Below are 23,539 nucleotides of genomic sequence, written 5' to 3' on the forward strand. Positions count from 1 at the left end.
TTGGCTTCGGAAAGTTGATTTCAACAGTTTGGACAGTTGGACATAAGAACATGTCTACATCAACTTCGCTATATATAACGATCCAGAATATATATAATAATATTGAAATTACAAACGGAATGACAAACTTACAATACATACCCTTGCTACTCATGGTGAAGGGTATACAAAGAAAAAAAAACTAATAAATCTTGCAAATAAATATTCAATGTATGCAGTACATGATGACATGTTGTAGTATCGATATTTGAATATTTACTTAAGTCACCCAATGGAACGAAGCCCAAAGTTTATTAAATATTCAGAGTTGCCAATTTCAGAAATCAATATAGTAAATGTCACACAATATTTAAATTTTAAACACTGCCATTAATAATACTTAAGAAAAACATAGTAAATAAATCAATAACTCTCAATTAAATAGTGTCAAAGTATTTATGATAGATAAATATAAATGACGGCTGTCACAGGTTAGTGTCAAGTACAATCTTTCTATTAAAATCAAAACTTGTATGGTTTTAAACAATTAAGAATAGAGTTTTAAATTAATACAGAATAATTCCCCTTCTAATTTCATTAGATTGGATTCTCTCTATTTGCTCACATCTAACTCAAAACTAACCCCAAAATAATTCTCAATTACAAACCTCATCACCTGTTCAGCTCATAACAAAACAAAACTTCCATTCTAAATTCTCCAACTCTATTTTATGAAAAGTTCAATAGATTTCTATACCCAACTAATAATAAATTAGCATTAAGTTTTCATAGATTTTTGTAAATAAATTAAACTATAGCACAGGTTATTGGCATCATATTAAGTGTTAAACAAAACAAAAACTTATTTACATTAGAACCCAAATTACTTTCATCTCAAGTTATCACTATGGCGTGAATTTGAATAAATGAAAATTAAATAAATTCAAAATATATTCATTAACGATATTTAAGTAAGAACACGTGTGACGTTTAAACAAACAGAAAAACATCCATTAGAGATTTACCTTTTTGGTCTGAGTAGATTTGTATAGTGTAATGCATTTTATTTCAAGTGTTTAACGATATAAAACTGAAAGTAAATTTCAATAAGATACTTGAATTATGGCAGACAGAACTTATCTTAATGGAAAACAGATAACACAATTATTGCTAGTAAATTATTTAATACCAAATTTAAAAAAAAAATACATTTACATGACATTTATATCTCATAATCTATATTATATCAATATCTATATCAGTCAATTAAGTAATCACAGAATCAATCACAATTGGATCTTCGCTTCTTAGAGGTGACACTGATACAAAAAAACTGTTTGTCTTTCCGAATAAATGTTTACTTATATTTTAGCTGTATGTAACATAATCAACTTTAACTTGTAATAAATTTTATCTAAAATTGAGAATAGTTTGAAACCACATCATGCCAGCTTAGTCGGATGGTGTTGTATTTTCGAGATGGATCTCTTATGATTTTTTCTAAACTCTATTACCAATGGTTCTTCTTGGTCTCTAAGGTTGTTCTTATTTCTTATCTACCATAGTGCTCCCACAATGATCTTGCGATTTAAGGACTGGGCCCTATGTATAAAAGAACCAAGATAGCTCTTTTAAAATAACCACGATTGTTCTTTAAAAAGAACCACGATTGCTTTAAAACTATGACTTCTAAAAGAACCATGATTGTTCTTTAAAAAGAATCACGATAGCTTGAAAACTAGAGCTTCTAAAAGAACAACGAACTTTCTTTTAAAAGAACCACGATTGCTTAACAACTAGGACTTCTAAAAGAATCACGATTGTTCTTTAAAAAGAACCACGATTGCTTTAAAACTAGGACTTCTAAAAGAACCACGATTGTTCTTTAAAAAGAACCACGATCGTTCTTTTAAAACAACCACGATTGCTTTAAAACTAGGACTTCTAAAAGAATCACGATTGTTCTTTAAAAAGAAACACGATCGTTCTTTTAAAACAACCACGATTGCTTTAAAACTAGGACTTCTAAAAGAACCACGATTGTTCTTTAAAAAGAACCACGATCGTTCTTTTAAAACAACCACGATTGCTTAAAAACTAGGACTTCTAAAAGAATCACGATTGCTCTTTTAAGAAAGACACTACTGTTCTTTTAAAAGAACCCGGACAGTTCTTTAACCCTTTGGAGTCGGAGTTACTCAGAAATCGTATTTTTATCCTGGGACACATAATCCCAATAAGTATTTTTCGTGGGACATAAAATCCCAACCCATCAAGTGCTTCTAAATTAAAAACTGAATAAAACCTCAGAATATTATTAAATTTAGATGAAAGTACTCATTTATTTGCATTTTAGAAATGTATTTAGGGATTTAATTTGTGAAATAGTCCAAAACAGTTGTAAGACAAAGCTGTTTGCAACCTACGCATATAATTTTTGTACGCTTTTCAATAAAAAGTGAAGAACACTTGCTCTACTGGGATACTGGTCTATCCCAGTATGGAAAAAGTCGGGAAATATTTGGACCCTATTAATTTTCAAATGCGAATATCTCCTAATCCTTTATATGTATATTTTTTTGAAATCGGAACCCGAACGGAGAACTATAATCGTTTTAAAAATTTAACATACCCGAGGTGTCTTACTTTGGGATCCCCTGGCCGCGCCCCTGGTGGGTCCATGATGTCCAAAGTAAAAAAAAGGTAATTTAATCATAGTTTTCACATCAAATTATCTAGCTATTTAAATTATGTTATTGACTCCACTTGTTAACTAAGAATTGAAATATCACCTGCAAATGAAGAAATGCAAAGCACACACAATTACTGTGCTTCACTTTAATGAAACGATCCCCTGATGCTCATGGAAACTAAATTGATGAACAGGCATTGATCTATTGGAGGCTGATACTGAATAATCCTTTCTTGTCTTTGGTTTCATTGTAATCTGTTATATTTTCTAAACATTTCTAAAGACGCATAGCTTTAAGATATCATTAAACAAATTTAGCTCTGTAATTGCAACATTAGGTAAGTTTCAAGTCACGGATTCTATTATTAAATCAAAGTCTGGTAGATTTACTTTTATAATTGTTTAAACAACTTTTGGCATGGCTGTTATTATTCTAGAGCAGAGCTAGGCATTACCTATGCACGCGTGCTTTTCGGCCGTTACTAAATTTACAACAATGTACTCACACGTATTAAAAACTCATTCAGTCTTGTTTGTGCGTTCATTGAAGAAGGTTGTGTTGTCGCATGTTTCTTGCTTTTGTACATGAAGATTACTAATGCAGGCATGGAAAACTTAATATTTTTTAACACCAACGTATGGTGTAAGTTTTTAGAATTATAAACATTTGCTAAATAAACTTATTTCAATCTAAAATGCTTTCTTAATTCGATATAAGTAAAGAAATCTAACAGAAATTTAAAAATATTATTTTTAATTAAAGTAGCACCATTTCAAAATTAAAATTTCCATGCCTGTGTTGTAGTGAATATGAGAGTATAAATTTGTCACTTTTCTTATTTTTCGCTCTTGCAACAACTGACCAATCGCATGTGTTGCCGGGCTCTGTTCTAGAGTGTAATAATATACGAATAGAAGGTTCCCATAATTTAATCTAATTCGAGGAGCTGAGGCTTTAAAACTACCATATTTTCCTAATGGACCTAATGTCTATCTAACGGTAGCTTAATGTAGTTACCTTCCAAAGTGTGTGTTCTAATACTATTCCCATTTTAGATGAACACCTGAAAGTCGCCCAAGGACTACATCTTTTTATCAATTGATTAAGAAGAACATATTTTTACACCATTAATTAATGTAGAAAATCAAACTAGAATCTCAAATACATATCAAAGATTAATCGGGCAGAGTTCTGTTTTGAGGCAACCGATAATTATTTCACTGATAATTTTAACAATTTTCGTTAGTTCTCAATCCCGTACATACCCGATCGATGTACATAAAGTCCATTGTAACATTCATTCCGAAGGGAGGGAAAGCTTCACATACTAAGCCAAAGGAATTTAAACCAAATATGTAGCTTATCGTAATATCAGAATGTCGGTAAGCCAGGGATCACTTTCTACAACATGCTTATATGAATAGAAACTCGGTTGAGGCGGCACTGCACTCGCTATATCGAGAAATCGTTCGAAGTTACACACTAGTAGCCTTTCTGGATATAGATGTTGAATCTGCAACTATAGAATCAGCCCTACTTGATTGTTACGTCCATCGGATACCTTCTAAACTTTATGATCTTTACTAAAATTGGGGCGACTACGATTTCTAGAACTGCTACAAGAGTAAAGTGTCGTATCTTCACTTTTGTAGAACATGGCCTTGAACTGTCTGCTGAAGAGGCTTGATTCCCTGAATTTCAAAACTATCAGGGATCCACTTTGACTCTATATCACATCGAATGGAGACTGCATTCAAAATACTAAGTCGATAGAGTATTGAGAGAATTGAGTGTAAATCCGATCAAAGCTGAAATACAAGATGCCAATCTTTCGGCTACCCCGATTTACCGTTGCTGAACTGACGGTCTCGGGTAGTGCATAATACTGAATCATTATTCTGAACAGAAAACTGTCTTGGTAACTAAACACTTTGACAAAAACATCAAATGCTATACACCAAAACGGAAAATTCAACCAGAAAGTCAGAAATAAGACACAACAAAAGACAGCCTAGGGTTAATTTCGCATTTTTTAAGAATTTTATTTTAAAGTACCCCAAGCATGAAAAAAATAGTTAAAACTTTAACTAAAAATCACTAATATCATCATAATATTAATAGGCAAGTCGATTTCTTTAGACCCCTTTTACGCTCACATTATACATTCAATTTGGGCAAGAAATATACCATTTTAAAGGGATTTATTCACAGAAGTGCAGAATATATATTTTATTGAAATCGGTTCAGTTTTTTAGGAGTTATAAGCGTTTAAAGATGTTAAGCTAAAATGTAAACAAAGCAATGCGTGTTTGTCCAATTTTGTTGTTGTAAATAAACAAGAGGAACAATTAAACAGTATTGATTTCGCTCTGTTTTAAGTGAGAGTTGTTATAGAAAACAAAGAAGAAGACTTTAGTAATTCAAAGTCACTTAAAAACTATATTTTGAAGGTGTTTTTTTGTTTGTTTTCTAACTCCAATATGCATAAACAATTTTTAAATTTATCAAATTTCCATTCAAAATTTGTTTTATAAACCTTTGACAAATTTAAAAACTGTTTATACATATGCGGGTAAATATGTAATTGTACATAAGTAAATAGTTATTTTGTAAATGTCCAGAACTACAACTGTGACGGTTTTCAAACTTCATACGAATCAATTTCTTATCACGGCATGAAGTTTAATAAAAAATGGGACGGGTTGGAACAAATGGTGAGCCCCATACAAATTAAAGAGTTATTTTTAAATATTTTGTGAACTTTTGTGAAAGCAAGATTCTTCAAACTTAGTCTAAATGGCTCATTTATAATTTTGCATAGTTTCGCTGAAATTGTTCGGGATTGGAATAGTGGACGTGGCCCTATACAAAGTAAATAATTAATTTCGAATATCTGTAGAACTATAATTGTAAAACTGTTTAAACTTTTTACGAATTAATTTCTTATTACTGTGAGGAGTTTAGCTGAATATAGACGGAATTAGATTAGAGGGCGTAGCACCTCCCATACAGAGTAAATATTGATTTCGAATATCTGGGCAACCAAAATGGGAGGGGTCGGTAAAGGAGGTGAGTCACCTTCCATACAAAGTAATAATTGCAAGGTTATTCAAACTTTGTCTGCTTAGCTCTCTTACCATTTTACATAGATTGGCTGAATATGGTCGAGATTGCATTAGTGGCCGTGGCACAATGTAAATAACTAATTTTGAATATCTGAAGAACTATAATTCTAAAAGTATTTAAACTCAGTATCAATCAGTATCAATTTATTACCATTCTACGGAGGTTAGCTTAAAACAAATTTGTTCCTGATCCCTGCTCAAAGTTTAGCTAAGCATGATCGGCTTTGTAGGAATGACCCCTCCCTTATAAAAAAAAAATTAAAGTAAAGCTTGATATTTACATAAAAGTTTAAAAATGGGTGGTTTCAGAACAGTGGAATTATCTCCCATACCAAATTAGTTAGTTTTTTTCGAATATCAAGTGAACTGTAATTGAGAGATTCTCAATATTTTGTATGTGTTATTTTCGTACCATTGTACGTAGTTAGGTTTTATCAGAAATCCATTCATATTTTACTACGGTAGGGGTAGCGAAGTGCACCGGGTTATGCTAGTATCTATTATATTCTGAATAAGGTTTACTTAAAATTCACAACAGTTAGGAAATTGAGCTCATTCGCGAAAATATGGCCAAATAATTAGTTTTTATCGAAAATTTCAAAATTTAAATCGCAGGTACGAAAAAACTATAAGAGATATTTCCATAATTTTTTCATATTTTCATTCCCTATTATATTATCAATATATCTCAATGAGATGATCAAAAAATTCTGAAATTTGTTTAACAAAATTTTTAAAAATTTGAAAATGGAAAAATATTTTATATTTTTGGTCATAGGTTAACGGTATCCTACGAATACAAAAACTCATATACAAGTTAATATGGATATATTTTAAGTAAAAATGAGCTTTTATTTTAATATTTCTCAAAATATGTTAATTTTGTTCCTACATTTCTTGTTCTAGTGGCCTGAGACACGTTAATGGCCTGGTGAATTTTTAATAACTTTAACATTTTTTGACCAATTTCTGTTTTTTTATGCCTCAATACAACGAAAATTACGTACACATTTCTATTCTTTTAAATTAAATTTTTACAAAAACTGAAAAAATTGGAATTTTTCCCCTTGTAAATGCAATTTAAACTTTCAGAGGGCTTGCAGCACGTCTAAACCCCAACCGATTTACCTATTTTGATTTTTACCAATGTTCACCAAACTGGAGGGGGTGAGACTGATCAACCCTAGTGTTGATATTCCAATATTCTTCTGCAACGAATCCATAAAACCACGACCCCTATTTGGAACATTATTTATTTGATGCCGATAGGAACCATATCAAAAGTTTCAGTAAAATCTATGGCTAATTTAACGTTAAGAAGATAGTTTATTAAATTGCAATGCATTGTAAAGTCTAAATATATTAGACGCTATTCCAACTACCATTTTTAACCAACCTAAAAAAGAAATTGTAGCAAACATGTTTAAAACATTCCAAAACAATGAAATTTAAAATGATGAGAATGGTAAAAACCCAGATTATGGTATTTGTTTGAGTATTTAAAACATGATTGTTTGAATCTAAAGCAAAATTTTAATGAGTTTTATTTCAAACAGTTGATGTCATATCTAAAAATCTTATACATTGCAGGTTTTTTTCTTTCTATTTCACTTCACAGCCACAATAATATGCTTCACTTCTACACAATTTATTAGTTTTTTGACTTTATTTACTCACTCCTCAAAGAAATGATCCATGGCCGTTTGATTAACATAACCTATTTGCCATTTCTGTTCTATTTTAGCAAAATCACAATAGCTTACAAAAATCCTAAGACTATCTCTGTCCAAGTCTAAACAACGTTTTGTATAATCAGCCTTTCCCTGTACCAGCATTTGGGTATTGCGATCATAATACCAATATTGATTACCGCCTAAGTTATGGCAAGGCCATAACCAAATGGGGGCTGCAGAAGACCAAGATTGAACTTCTAAGCAGTTGCCTTGATGGCGCAGATCATGCCGGAAACTTAAATGAAATTTTTGTTTAACATAAGGATATTTAAGATCAGGTGAGCAGGGTTTTAAAGCATCTTTTAAAATCTGGCGTCTTTCGGTGGAACCTAAGTCTAGGCAGAGCTTGGGTACAGCCAGACTTTGTATGGCACCCCATGCAAAATCATTGGGCTTGAGTGGTGGATAAGCTTTTAACAGATCGGGCGCTATATTGTTAAGAAACCATTTGAAGGGTTTGCAATTTAGCTGTTTTCGTAATAGTTTTTGTTGACTTAGATCGCCAGCATCGATTTGATTAAGTTTGGGTATATGTTCATACAAAAACTCCTTGTATTCATCCATCCAGACTTCAGCTACTCTTTTGTAGTTCTGCAAGAAAAATTAAAATTTATTAATTTTTGCAATTAAATGGAACTTAATTAACGATTACTTTGGAAATAAAATCATCTTCTGTGGCAGTATAGTTTACCCTAAATTCCGGATCTCGATACAAATGACCCACCCTAGAACAGGGCACTTCCAAAAGCCGGCCACCACACAGCCACAATTTAAAACTCAATTCAAATTGTTCGGCACCCCAGATCTCTAAACCCTCATCATAGCCTCCCAATAACCAAAAATAATCCTTTCTAATGGCAAATAGGCCACCATTCATTATGGGATTATTGTGAGCTCTAGGCTGCAAATCTTTCTCCTCCTGCAGCAAAGGCAATTGTACATAATTAAACTGCCAGTTGAAACCTCCTCTCGAGGGCATAGAACCCTGATACTCCAAAGTATCATATTTTATAATATCAATAATGGGGGTGGTGCATGTTTGAGCATCTGCTTCAATGGGCGTTAGTAGGGGAGGCAACCAATTCTCATTGACTTCAACATGGGCATCTAAAAATACTAAAACTTCTGCCTGCGCAACTTTGGCTCCTCTCAAACGGGCTCTAATCAATCCTTCTCTTTGGGGAAGATGTATTATTTTGACTATATCTGGGAATTGTGTCTCTATGTGCTGATCGATTTCTATATTCGGCTCACTATAGTCATCGACTAATATAATTTCTTTTAGCAGCTCCAGGGGTGTTTGATTTATAATTGTATAAAGTGTCCTTAGCAATACAGTGACCTGTTCATTGTGATAAATTATTATAATTGAGCAGCTTGGTAAGTGGGCTGGATATAGTTCGGTTTTACAGCTGAAAAACAAAATATGGGATTATGTTTTTTTAATAAAATACAATACACATTAATATTTATTTATACTTTGAAAGCTTTGGTTAACCCACTTTAGCAATTATGATCAATATCAATGTTATAGAGTTGCCTAATGGAGGGGTATTTGCACATTAAAAGGGAACTATTTTTTGCAAAATTTTGATCAGGACAATTGATGACTGCTCAAATAGTATTCCGGGAGGACATTTCTATGAGAGTAAAGTGAAATTAATTACCGATATTGCGCATTTTCAATACGAAACAAACTTTATGCACAGAAAGTGTCTGTGGAAAATTTCAGCCAGCTAGCTACTTTCGTTTAGGCCCTATTATGTTTTCAAAAAACAGACAGATAGACAGATGGACGGACATAGCTAGATCGTCTATAAACCGAAATAGATAGCAAAGCTACTGGCTATACTAATGCGTCACTGAGTGCTAGATTCCCTTCAATGACCACTGTCGTAATTGCAAAGACAGGAAAAAGGTGGAAACAATGTTCAACGAATGACCGACCCTAACTGTCGTGAGACACAACTACATACTAACCAACATTGCTGAAATATCTAAGTCCAGACTTAATGACCCACTTAGATATTACGGATACAGGTTGGATATAAATGACACTGCATATAGACTCTCTGAGTGCAACGGATTCGCAATCTGGAAAGCCACGGAGTTTATAAAACACGCGTCACTGAGAGGTCCGTAGCGACTATTTAAAAAATTATCATTTTCCAAACCCAACAACCAGATGCAAGATTATATGTGGCTGGATACTAAACCAAGCCGAAGAATGAATTAATCCATCATCTTAGTATTCACCATTTAAGTATATTCAGTAGCCATCAGAAAGAAGATTTAATCTACTCGCAGGACCAATTATTCAACAGTTCCCTTTTAACACGGCCAGCATGATCCTGCACCAGGATAGAATGTCTCGTCATCTCGTTAAAAGAAACCCGGAATTCATATACAAATTTACACTAGGGTTCTGTAGCTGAAACAAAAAGTCGACTTTTCGACCTTTCGATTTTTTAGTTAATCGACTTTTCGACTTTTTCCGACAATTTTCGACTTTTTTCAACTTTTTACCATTTCTTGTAAAAAATACATGGTTTCTACATTTATTGATGCGCCTTTTGTAATGTTTAGCAATAAAAATTAAATTTATCAAGGCGATAATAGTTAGAATAATGTTGTAAGAATTTTGTGTAGAAAAAAGCTTTATTTTATAAACATTTATTTATTTATTATTTACATATATTAACATACACTACAAAAAATGCAAGTGCAATATTTTTTTTAACAATCTAAAAAGTTGACTTTTATCGACTATTTTCGACTATTCGACTTTTGAGATAACATAATCGATTGTTCGACTTCTTTCCGACCAAAAAGTCGATTTCGACTTTTCGACTTTTTTCAGAAAATAGTCGATTGTTCGAACAATCGACTTATAGAATCCTAATCTACACCATTTCCAATTGTATTTCAGAAATTTCCAATTATTGTGTGGATGATTTAAAAATGCTGATTTTTTAAAATTTTTAGCTTCCATTATGAAACATTTGCACAATATAAATTTATTCAAAATATTGGCCATTGCAAGCTATGACCTTTTCTCGTCTTTCTGTCAACATATAGATTCCGAGCCAAAACTGCTCATCTTTTAAGGCCAAAAACGAATCAAGCTAATTTTTGATACTCTGTTCCAAAGTGAAGCGTATCCCAGAGAGAGCGATCTGTATCGATCGAAACAAATAGTAGTTGGAAGGAGCAAGGTCTGGAATATAAGGCGAGAGAGGCAAAACTTCCCAACCACTTCATTATAAATAGTTTTTAACAGGTATTGCAACATGTGGCCGAGTGTTGTCATGATGAAATATTAGGGTTTTATGTCTGGCCGCATATTTTCGGCGTTTTTCGGCCAATGCTCGCTTCGAACAAATCAGATTTCAATAGCTCCCACCAAATATAGAGCGTTACCTTAGCGCCATAGATATTTGGCTGTAGAGTTAATTTTGGCTGGTTGGCCGAGCTTCACATAAGATCTCTTAATCCTTGGTTTGTCGTAATGGATTAATGATTCGGTGCAAAACCTTCGAGTATCATTTAGGACATGCAAAGTCGTCGGTCAAAGTCTCTCGGCTTCAATTCATATGGTACCAAATATCCCTGCTTTTGGATGAGTACTGCTGCTCGCAAACGTTTTGAAATTGCTGCTTCAGTAGCACCCAATGATTTTGCAAGCTCTTGTTACGTTTTACAACATCTTTGCCTTCCGTGTCAAAATACAACTTCTGTTAAAACCGATAAAAAACACACATTTAACATAAGCATTGGTGAGGAATCGGTGTGCTTTGGAGGCACTTTTTTCAAATTAAAGAAGTAAAGCAAAACTTTCCGCGTATGACGCTTTGCTGGCACAAAATTCGAACTTTGTTGTTTACACAATAATGTTCATGAGAATAAATGACAGATGTGTACCCTTCAAAATTACATATAAGTTATGAAAAAATTTGTAAGTTCGAGAAAAAAGTTAAAATTTCTTGAATGAATTCGTTTCATCCAAAAAATAATTGAACTAACAATTTAATAAATTAATTTTTGTTATTCACATTCATTCTAATTCATTTTTTTAATCCCTTTTCAGTTTAGATAATAATGACTTCTATTTTTTAATAAAATGGTCCTCATCACGATTCCAAGCTATTTAATTTAGGCGTTTATTATTTTTTTTCGGATAAAAGATTTTTTTGTTTTTGGATTTTTAATAAAATTTGGAATATTTTGGTGAAAATTAAATTTAAACGATTTTTTTTTTGTTTTTTGATTTTTTGCTGGAATTTGGAATTTTTTGCTGAAAATTTATTTTTGGTGAAAGTAGCGATTTTTGGTGAAATAAGCTTTTATTTTAATATAATTCTAGAATTTTCCATGAAATTTTAGTAGTTTTTTTTGTAAAGTTGCAGCCTTCATTTTTCTAGTCTTCACCTTCTTGAGAAGAGTATATACAATAAGTTTGTCATTCCGTTTGTAATTTCCACAATATAATTTTCCGACCCTATAAAGTATATATATTCTGGATCCTTATAGATAGTGGAGTCGATTAAGCCTTGTCTGTCTGTCCGTCCGTCTTTCTGTTTAAATCAACTTTCCGAAGCAACCAAATAACTTACATACACGATTAATACATCAAATTCTTCCGGCTCAGTTGCTATTTAAAATCGAGAAAATCGGTCCTCAAATGGCTTAGATATAAGGAAAAAACCAGGACAACCTCTCCTTTTGACCTATATCTGGATTACTGAGTCATTAATATAGACAATATGGATATCTAATGATAGATATTTCAAAAACCTTTGCAACGACGTATATAAGACAATAGTAAGTTGGACCTACAATCACAAAAAATACTTTTTACCCGAATTTTTTTTTTCACCAAAAGTTTTTTTTCGCTAAATGTTAAAAAAAATTAAAAAAACAAAAAAAAATTTAAATTTAAAAAAAAATATTAAATATAAAAAATTTCTTAAAAATTAAAAAAAAACTTTGGAAAAAAATTAATTTTTTTTACCTAAAAATATTTAAAATTTTTATTTTGAAGTATAATTTGGTGAAGGGTATATAAGATTCGGCACAGCCGAATGTAGCTCTCTCACTTGTTATTTGTGAAATTGGGTTTTTTTTTCAATTATTTTTTGTTTTTGGATTTTTAATAAAAATATGAAATTTTTTGGGTTAAAAAAATTAATTTTGCTGAAAACAGCGATTTTTTATGAAATTTACGATTGGTTTTTTTAAAAAAAATATATAATTAAGAATTTTCAATGAAATTTTTTATTTTCGTGAAATTTTTTTTGAAATTTCCGATTTTTTTTCATATATACAAATTCTATGAACGTAGCATACTACTGTTTCAACTAACCTTGTATTGGTTACAAAAAAGATAAAGTTGCGTCAACAAAATAGTACTTAAGCTAAAAAGAGCAATCGTATTTTAACCAATCAAAACGAACTAACACGAAACATGGTCAAAAACAACAACAAACCATCTATTGTAAGTTTCCCATTGGTCCCATGATAAAATGAGAAGTGCATAGTAAGCACTGTGCAAAAAGTAAAGCTAACATTTTTAGTAGGCTTCTTAAACAGTGAATATTTTAAAGTAAAATAAAGCGCTACATAAAGTATTATATATCAATGGATAGGTAATTACATGTAGTTTTTATAAATATCAAACGTTTTTTAATATTTTAAGTTTTATAATAGTAAATAGCCTTTTAAAATCTAGGTTTATATAGAAAATTTATTATTATATTTTTGGTTTAAAAATCAAGTTGAAATAATGCTAATAATTATTGTAATATAACAATGGATAGGTGGTTATGTATAGTTTTTAGAGGTCTAAAAGGTTTTTATATATTTTGCTATATATTGGTCTAACAAAGAACAGTGTTGCAGAATCAATTTTTTTTGGAAATAAATCTAAACGGCTGTTCCGGTCGGCATAAAATTTGACGTGGACGTAGACAAGGAGTATTCGAGTTTAAGTTATTAAAAAGTTTTTTTTGCTCCATGACAGCAGTAAGCAATGTGCACATGCAATAAGTAAAGCTAACATTTTTAGTAGGCGTATTTGAACACCAACAACTCGGGGACTCCCACCTGCGACTTGTGAAAATGTAGTATTGAGAATGAGAATATCATCTACTGACGATCGATCATTACCTCTCAGACTTCAATGACTAACCAACCCATCGACCCAAGTGAGGTTGCAAAAATTAAAATTTCATGTGCCCCTAAAATATATTGAATAAATCTCTTTTACAGTAAATTGTCCAACGATTTCAAAAATGCTACTCTTATTACAATCAGATTTTTGATTCAGAAGATATAGCCCTTCAAAGTTGACTGATTTTAAGTTTTCAAAAAAAAACAGACAATTTTTAGGTAATTTGGTCCGATTTCAGATATAATATATCGAAAACTATGTAACGGATCGTCATTATTTTTGATTCTATTGATAGATCTATTCATTAGAAAAATAGTAAAGAAAAATTGTACTGTTTGCTTGGTATTTAACCATGTAAATCGATATTTACCCAATATCTATTTTTTCAATATTTCTCAACTTTGCCATATTTTCAAAATAAGTTCCTTGATTACTCCATTACCTAATGCAAATATTCCCAGCTGCCAGTCCTTGCCCAATTTTTTTGGTAGAGCTAAAATTTTGAAAAAAAGACATGGTTCAAAAATTAAATTTTCTGGAATAATTTTAAATCATAAAAGCCTTTAAAAAGAAACATAAAAAATTAAAAATTTTTAAAAAATATTTTATTTTATTTCCCATAAAATTGATTTTTCCACCAATTTCAAATTTGCTAACCCATAAGTAGTCACCTGAAAGGCGTAGAATCATTTTCAAACACTCATTTCATACACAGTGCAACAGTGAAAAAAAAACACACGATCATGACTATATAGGTTCGACTCTACTACCAAAGTGTAGTAAAACCCTGTACTCAGTTTGTCCATTTTGGTGAAGTTTCTGAAAATCAGTGGGGCCTCTAAAAAAGGTGTTATCAGTTTTTGGTTAACAGCTAATTCACACTTTGTGATACGGCTTAACTTTATATGGCAATAATATAGCTAAGAGTCCGCCAAATAAATTTTGTAAAAATTTTTTCCAAAAAATTGCTTTTTCGTGCACTTATGTTGAAAAAATATATATACAGGGTCTCCTAATTTTTCACTAACAATATTCAGCAAAGTTGTAGCTACGGTAAAGTTGAACAACTCATGAGACATATCAATGCATTCTGAACGTATCTACTCACTCTAAATAGCACATAAAGACTACTTTGTAGCTTAACAATTTTCGTTTTTACTATTTTTTGACTCTAAAACAAAGATTTTTTGTTAAAATAGTATGATCAAGTCCACACTTCTATGTTGTGCTGTATTATCAACTCGGCTGAAGTGTTCGGAATGGGGATCAGTGAGTGGACCCTCAATGTCACACATTTAAAAAAACTTCGCCAAAAGGCCATTTGGTCTACAAAAATATGCTTTTATCTGTAGGTTATCTCTTTTAGTTCAAGAGATATTTAGGTTTAATTTTTTTTTTAAATTTTGCTCGATCTGTTTTTTGTATTTTATATATGATGGGCCTACGAAAGGTCGGAATTTGTTTTTTATATATGACGTATATTTGCGATAAAATTCTAAAGAAAATAAAACAAATCTGATAACAATTATTTCGTCCCTATAACAAGTTACACGCATCCAAAGTTGAAGCTTCTTTTTATATATTTCAACTTTGTATGCGTGTGTTTTTAAGTTTTTTTCCCAAAAAAGTCCCCATATTTTTTCTTTTATAAAAAACTAATTTTCTTCGTGGCTATATACATTACTAGCTGACCCGGTGTGCTTCGCCACCCCAATTAGAAGAAAGAAATAGTACTATCAAGTCTCACTTTGTGAATCTAATTGTAAATGTCTAATTTCATATTTCTGGGTCCATTATTATAGAAAATGCAAAATGTGTTCCTGATTTTAAATTTTTAGGTTTATTATTATAAAATATTCAAAAAGTACCATTGCAATAAGGAAATAGTACCATTGATTATCACTTTTAAATTCGCATTCACTAAACCATAACCCGTCAAGTTTGAATTTTAGATTTGTATATAACACAGTACAACACATGATTTTGGGACTCAATTCTGACAATTGCACGTGAAAGTAGCCCCAAAAATAAGAACTTCTGCATCATTAGTTTTGTCAAGTTGGCTGCCGTAATAATTTAATGACCATACGAATTTTTTTTTCTCAAGGTGGATTTTTATAACTTTTTCTATATTTTAGCACGGTTATATCTCGTATACCGTACGGAATATCTCTTTTGTGGCTGAATCAATGTTGTAGATATTGTATAGTAGAAAAAAAGTACCGAACATACCTACCCGAAAAAGGTGCACCCAGTGCCTTAAAAATCGCAAAAATGCCCATTTTTTAATTTTTTTAACCAATTTTTCACCTTTTTTGCTCAATAACTGGATTACAAATCCAATTATGGACCGATCACCATGAAATTAGGTCGTGTGATTTGTGTCTATATGAAAGTTATTTATCATGAATTTTGTATGTATACCATCATTTTTATAAGATTTATTCACTTTAAAGTGATTTTCGGAAGCGGGTCTTATATGGGAGCTATGAATAATTATGGACCGATCATAATAAAATTTTTTGACATGAATTTTATATATATAAAACTTATTTTGAGCGAAATTTGTGTAGATACATATATAAATTAAACATTTATGACCGATAAAGTCCAATTTCGGGAGGGCATTTGTATGGGGGCTAGGTGAAATCATGAACCGATTTCAGACAATTTCAACAGGCTTCGTCCTTGGGCCGATCAAATGTACGGTACTTTTTTTCTACTATTCAATATCTACAACTTTGCTTCAGCCACAAAAGAGATATTCCGTACGGTATACGAGATATAACCGTGCTAAAATATAGAAAAAGTTATAAAAATCCACCTTGAGAAAAAAAAATTCGTATGGTCATTAAATTATTACGGCAGCCAACTTGACAAAACTAATGATGCAGAAGTTCTTATTCTTGGGGCTACTTTCACGTGCAATTGTCAGAATTGAGTCCCAAAGCAATGAACTGAAAAATGTTGTACTGTGTAATATAATACTTAAGATTTAATAAATTATCACAAATTTTTTTTTAATTTTTTAAAACCGGTTTTAAAATTCTTCGATTTTTTGGAAACTCTAGGTCCATTATTATAGGAAATTCAAAAAAGTACCATTATAATATATAAAAAGTACCAAAAATCCCCCACTTGTGGCTTCCCACTCACTCGGGTCCATATAAACTTAATTTCATGGCTTTAGGTTCATTGGTGTAGAAATTACAAAAAGTACCATTCGAATAAAGAAAAAGTACCAAAAAGTCTCCCCTAGAATTCTAACTCACTTAGGACCACGTATGCTTAATTTCATGTTTTTAAGTCCATTGCTATAGAAAATTAAAAAAAGTACCATTAGAATAAACAAAAGGTACCATGAGGTATCCGCTTGAATTTTCAATCACTTAGGACCATATACGCTTAATTTCATATTTCTAGGTCCATTATATTATAGAAAATTCAAAAAGTACCATTATAATATAGAAAAAGTACCAAAAAGCACCCACTTGTAGTTTCCCACTCACTCGGATCCATATAAGCTTTATTTCATGTTTCTAGGTTCATTGGTGAAGAAATTACAAAAAGTACCAATCGAATAAAGAAAAAGTACCACAAAGTCTCCCCATAGAATTCTCACTTACTTAGGACCATATATGCATAATTTCATGTTTCTAAGTTCATTGTTATAGAAAATTCAAAAAAGTACTATTAGAATAAACAAAAAGTACCAAAAAGTCTCCCCCTAGAATTCTCACTCACTTAGGACCATATATGCTTAACTTCATATTTCTATGTCCATTATTACAGAAAATTCAAAAAGTACCATTCGAATATAGAAAAAGTACCAAAAAGCAGTCACTTGTAGATTCCCACTCACTACGGTCTTAATTTCATGTTTTTAGGTTCATTGGTGAAGAAATTACAAAAAGTACCATTCGAATAAAGAAAAAGTACCAAAAAGTCTCCCCCTAGAATTCTCACTCACTTAGGACCATATATGCTTAATTTCATGTCTCTAAGTCCATTGTTAAAGAAAATTCAAAAAAGTACCATTAGAATATAGAAAAAGGACCAAAAAGCCCACACTTGTGGTTTCCCACTCACTCGGTTCCATATAAGCTTTATTTCATGTTTCTAGGTTCATTGGTGAAGAAATTACAAAAAGTACCAATCGAATAAAGAAAAAGTACCAAAAACTCTCCCCCTAGAATTATCACTTACTTAGGACCATATATGCTTAATTTCATGTTTCTAAGTCCATAGTTATAGAAAATTCAAAAAGTACCATTAGAATAAAGAAAAAGTACCAAAAAGTCTCCCCCTATAATTCTCACTCACTTATGACCATGTATGCTTAATTTCATGTTTCTAAGTCCATAGTTATAGAAAATTCAAAAAAGTACCATTAGAATATAGAAAAAGTACCAAAAAACCCACACTTGTGGTTTCCCACTCACTCGGTTTATATATAAGCTTTATTTCATGTTTCTAGGTTCATTGGTGAAGAAATTACAAAAAGTACCATTCCAATAAAGAAAAAGTACCAAAAAGTCTCCCCCTAGAATTCTCACTCACTTAGGACCATATATGTTTAATTTCATGTTTCTAGTCCATTATTATAGAAATTTCAAAAAAGTACCATTAGATGAACAAAAAAGTACATATAGTACAGTTCACACATTTTGGTACCTAAATATTATCCCCTATTCCTAACACTAACTTCACTCAAATACATATCAGCTAACTTTAATGTCGATAACTGAAATAATTTAAAATTTCAAAAAAGTACCATTAGGAAAAAAGTACCAATTTCCCTTTTCTTACTTGAACACCCCTCAAGTTTGAAATATAAAAATATTCATTTTGCCAAAATTGTTTATGCTACAGTCATGTCTCAAAATATTAAAATCTGTGTTAATGTTTCCAAGAAAAAATATGTTTTAAAAAAAGTACCAAACTGTTTACGCGGATTTGGCCCAATATACACCTTGGCACTCGAGTTCCAAATAACACCCTGTTAGTTAATTTTTGTACGAATCCAGGAACCAATGTTAAAAAATTATCAAAATTGGCTTAGTAATTTCAATAAAATGTATTTTCCCGATTTTATCCCCTTTTTGGTACCTTTTTTATTCCCATTGCTTTGGTAAAATTTAATTCAAATAAATTTCTGTATCGTGGAGGGAGCTCATGATAAAATATTCGTATGTCTATGTCAAATTATAGAAAAACATATTTTATGAAAAAGTACCAAAAATAAACACAATTTTTATCCCTTAAGGCTTCGAATTTCCAAAAAGTACCAAACTTATATTTTTTATTTTTTGTTAATTAAAGAATACGATTTAAAATTTGTTTCTATGTTTATTGGTTTAAAAGATACATAGGGTGCAAAAAAAGTACCAAAATACAGTTTTTTCCAAAAAGTACGAAACACATGTTAGGTTATTTTCTGTGTACTATTGGGAATCATTACCTCTCAGACTTCAATGACTAACCAACCCATCGATGTTCAAAGGAGTTTTATAAGTATAAAAAAGCGATGATGATAATGAAAAAATATCAGGATGGAATTAATGTTCTTGAGGGAATGGTATTACCTGAATGCTCTTTTTCCTAGCACTGCATTTACAATAGAAGTCCTGATCCTATCAGAACCCAAAGTAGCAGGGTTTGTTCCCCACCATCAGCTGTGAAGAAAATAATGGTCTGTTAACAAGATTTAGAGTTCCGTTTACATATTCTTAATAAACTTGGGTAAGAACTCGTAATATTTAAGATAATTGCAGCAGTAGAACAGATTGGATTCAATGCCGGATTTATCAGTATAATCATGATCCCAATAATCTTGACCAATAAAAATACATTGGCAACTCTTTAACATATTAAACTTATACCTTTTTTTTAGTTTTTAAACGACAACTACATACCTGCATTCATACATATGTATCTTTAACTCTGCACTCACCTTTTGTGTCTTGTATCTGGTATTAAACGTTGCAATGGCAGACTCTCGGAGAGCTCAACATTAAAACCGGTTAATTGCGAACTTTTTTTATGGTAATCATCATCATCATCATGAGGGTTGTAGTTGTTGCTTTTACTGAAATGTTTAAGTTTTTTATTTTTCAATCAATTTCAAGCTGTACGTGCTGTTTGTAATGGCCATTTGACCAAATTTATCCGAATTTAAAATTGTGTCTTGTGGTTGACGTTTGAGTTTGAGTTTTTGCTTTTGTTTTTGTTGTTTAAGTGCATAAATATTGTATATTTGTTGCTGTTCTTTTGTACGAGTATTGGAACTTAGTTGCGGCTGATCGCGTGTTGTTACCTGTAGCCGTGTTTGTGTGTTAATATGCCAATCACGTAGTTGTTTATTAGAGTCAACTACGTGTTTCTTTGTCGAATTTGGCAGACTAATGCTGCTAATGTTAAAGCTATTATTTTTGTGGTTGTTATTGTTATCATTATTGTTGCTCCTCCTAATATTATTGTTGTTGTGGTTGTTTTTGAGAAATGTTATCAACATTAAACTTTGTTTGTGACTGATAATGCAGTAGAAAATAATTAAACAAATACAAAAAGCACTTAATAAAAAATAACATTTTCTGTAACGCAAACGAGAGTGTTTTAAGCGAAACATACTGTAAGACTAAATACTAAAAGAGATAAAGGCTGGAAATTAAATAAAGAGTTGGCATTGAAAGTGAAAATAAACTGTTTTGTTTTGTTTTGTTTTATTTATTTATTTTTTTTTTGTGAAATATTAAAAGCTTTTTTGTATTAAGTTGATTTTGAAAAAGCTTTTGCAGTTTCACAGAGAGCACTAAATGTTTTGTTGTACATATTAAGTTTAGTATAAAGTTAAAAGCTTTTTATTAATTATGAATATAACGGTTTTAATATATTTAAAAGTTAAAAAAGCTTACTTCCACTTACATGACTAATGATCACTAATATGCAGTTCAATTATATATTTAATAATGTTCTTATGTCGATTAATTTGAGCTTCAATCGTAGGGGTATGTAAATTTTAGGTCGTTTTAAAGTTAAATTATAGCTTCAATCGCTGGTCTTTTAAAAATAAATATAAGTTTTATTTGTAGATCTTTCTAAAGTTTAATTTTAGCTGCAATCGTAGGCTCAATCTAAAGTTATATTTTAGATTCCACCGTAAGTTTTTCAAAGTAAAATTTTAGGTTTTTCTTAAGTTAAATTTTAGCTTCAATCGTCTTCCTAAGGTTCAATTTTAGCTTGAATCCTAGGTCTATTATAAGCTAAATTTTTGCTTGAATCTTTGGTTTTCTTAATGCTCAATTTTAGCTTCAATCGTAGGTCTTTCTAAAGTTAAATTTTAGCTTCAATCGTAGGTCTTTTTAAAATAAAATGTTAGCTTCTTTCTAAAGTTCAATTTTAGCTCCAATTGTAGGTCTTTCTAAAGTTAAATTTTAGCTTCACTCGTAGGTCTTTTTAAAATAAAATGTTAGCTTCTTTCTAAAGTTCAAGTAGCTTCAATCGTAGGTCTTTCTAAAGTTAAATTTTAGCTCCAATTGTAGGTCTTTCTAAAGTTAATTTTTAGCTTGAATCGTAGGTCTTTCTAAAGTCAAATTTTATCTTCATTCCAAAGTTAAATTTTAGATTCAATCGTAGGGTTTGTAAAGCTAAAATTTAACTTAAATCGTTGGTCTTTCTAAAGTTAAATTTTATCTTCATTCCAAAAATAAATTTTAAATTCAATCGTAGGGTTTCTAAAATTAAAATTTTGCCTGAATTTTAGGTCGTTCTAAAGTTTTTGTTAAGCTTCAATCATAGCCCTTTCTAAAATTAAATTTGAGCTTCAATCGTAGGGATTCTAAAGCTTAAATTTGTCTTCAACCATAGGTTTTAGTAAAATTTTATCTTCCTTCCAAAGTTCACTTTTAGCTCCAATCGTAGGTATTTCTAAAGTTAAATTTTAGCTTCTTTCCCAAGTTCAATTTAAGCTCCAATTGTAGGTCTTTCTAAAGTTCAATCGTAGGTCCTTTTAAATTTAAATTTTAGCTTCAATCGTAAGTCTTTCTAAAGTTAAATTTTAATTTCAATCGTAGGTCTTTCTAGAGTTAAATTTTATCTTCTTTCCAAAGTTCAATTTTAGCTCCAATTGTAGATCTTTCTATAGTTCAATTTTGGCTCCAATCGTAGGTCTATCTAAAATTATTTTATCTTCTTTCCAAAGTTAAAATTTAGCTTCAATCGTAAGTCTTTCTAAAGTTAAATTTTAGCTTCAATCGTAGGTCTTTCTAAAGTTAAATTTTATCTTCTTTTCAAAGTTAAATTTTAGATTCAATGGTAGGTCTGTCTAAAGTTTGTGTTTAACTTTAATCGTAGGTCTAAAATTAAATTTTAATTTCTTTCCTAAGTTTAATTTTAAATTCAATCGTAGGGTTTCTAAAGTTCAATTTTAGCTTAGTCTTACTAAAGTTAAATTTTAGCTTCAATCGTAGGTCTTTTTAAGATAAAATTTTAGCTTCAATCGTAAGACTTCTTAAAGTAAAATTTTATCTTGAATCGTAGGTCTTTTTTTCATTCCAAAGTTCAATTTTAGCTCCAATTGTAGGTCTTTCCAAAGTTCAATTTTAGCTCTCTAAAGTTAAATTTTAGCTTCTTTCCAAAGTTAAATTTTAGCTCCAAGTATAGGTCTTTCTAAAGTTCAATTTTAAATCCAATCTTTCTAAAGTAAAATTTTAGCTTGAATCGTAGGTCTTTTTATGAAGTTTAATTTTGTTCTCCAACGTAATGTTTTCTAAAGTAAAATTTTAGCATCAGTCCTGAGTCTTTCTAAAGTTAAACTTTAGTTTCAGTCATGCGTCTTTATATAGTTAAATTTTAGCTTCAATCGTACGTCTTTACACAGAGAAAGCAGATTCGTGATAGCAACCGAATTTGTTGTCTATTAAATGATTCTACCTTAGAGGCCGAATTTTACAGTGGTGGCTACAAAATTTTAGAAGGGGTCACAAGTGTTTGGTTGCTGCAACAAAAACACTTCTTTATTAACTGACTTTCCGTTTATAGTTCCGAAAAATTCTATGTATGCAACCGAATCATTCGATTGACAAAAAATTGGTTGTTACTACGAATCTGTTTTCTCTGTGTATATTTTGTTATCCAATTTCTTTATGTAGTTAAATTTTTGCTTCTGTCGTAGATCTTTTTAAAGTTAAATTTTCTCCAATTTTTATATCGTTTCCAAAAAATCAGATTTGTCAAGGTCATCAAAATAGGTTTTTTTTATAAGATGATTTCATCGTCGAAGTCACTACCGACGAGACATTTCTTCAGGTTAAGAAACAAGAAATTGTCACTCGATGCTAAATCCGGTGAATAGCGCGAAAGAGGGAGCATTTCGTAGCCTAATTCGTGGATTTTGGTCATGGAAACAGCACACTTTTGTGCAGCCGATTGTGAGCAAACAGACAGTCATCTTGCGGAAAGCTTTCTCATAGCCAAGATCATCATTTAAAATTGAAACCACTGAGCCATGTGATGCCTAAAATTTCCACAATCTTGCACTTTCATTCTTTGATCAGCCAACACCTTATCGTGATTTTGTTCCATTGTTTCGCATGTGGATACCTCAACTGGGCGCTCAGAACGTTCGGCATCTTCCGTTCTTTTACGACCACAACGAAATTCAGTAAACCACTTTTTTACCATTGAAAGTGATGGTGCAGAATTCTCATAGTATTTGTCAAGCTCAGCCTTTATTTGAGTGATTATTTTTCGCAGAAAATAATGCTTAATGAGCAATTTTTCCAATTTCTCCTCAAGTAGCGAGGTAGTCTGCTATCAATGGTTGTCAAACACAAAATAAAT

The 23,539-nt window shown here is 31.1% G+C and overlaps 1 protein-coding gene across 1 annotated transcript; it reads right to left on the reverse strand.

Annotated features, from left to right (window-relative positions):
* Positions 1-7,444: 7,444 nt before the first annotated feature.
* On the reverse strand, positions 7,445-19,807 carry Pgant8 (Polypeptide N-Acetylgalactosaminyltransferase 8; the record flags this gene model as incomplete). The annotated part of the gene is made up of 3 exons (XM_065506033.1): positions 7,445-8,121; positions 8,183-8,942; positions 19,653-19,807. Coding segments are annotated over 3 exons (1,566 nt in total), but the record flags the coding sequence as incomplete, so codon positions are not given.
* Positions 19,808-23,539: the final 3,732 nt, after the last annotated feature.

This window comes from Calliphora vicina, chromosome 3, assembly GCF_958450345.1.
Source record: "Calliphora vicina chromosome 3, idCalVici1.1, whole genome shotgun sequence".
In the NCBI taxonomy this organism is placed as follows: Eukaryota; Metazoa; Arthropoda; class Insecta; order Diptera; family Calliphoridae; genus Calliphora; species Calliphora vicina.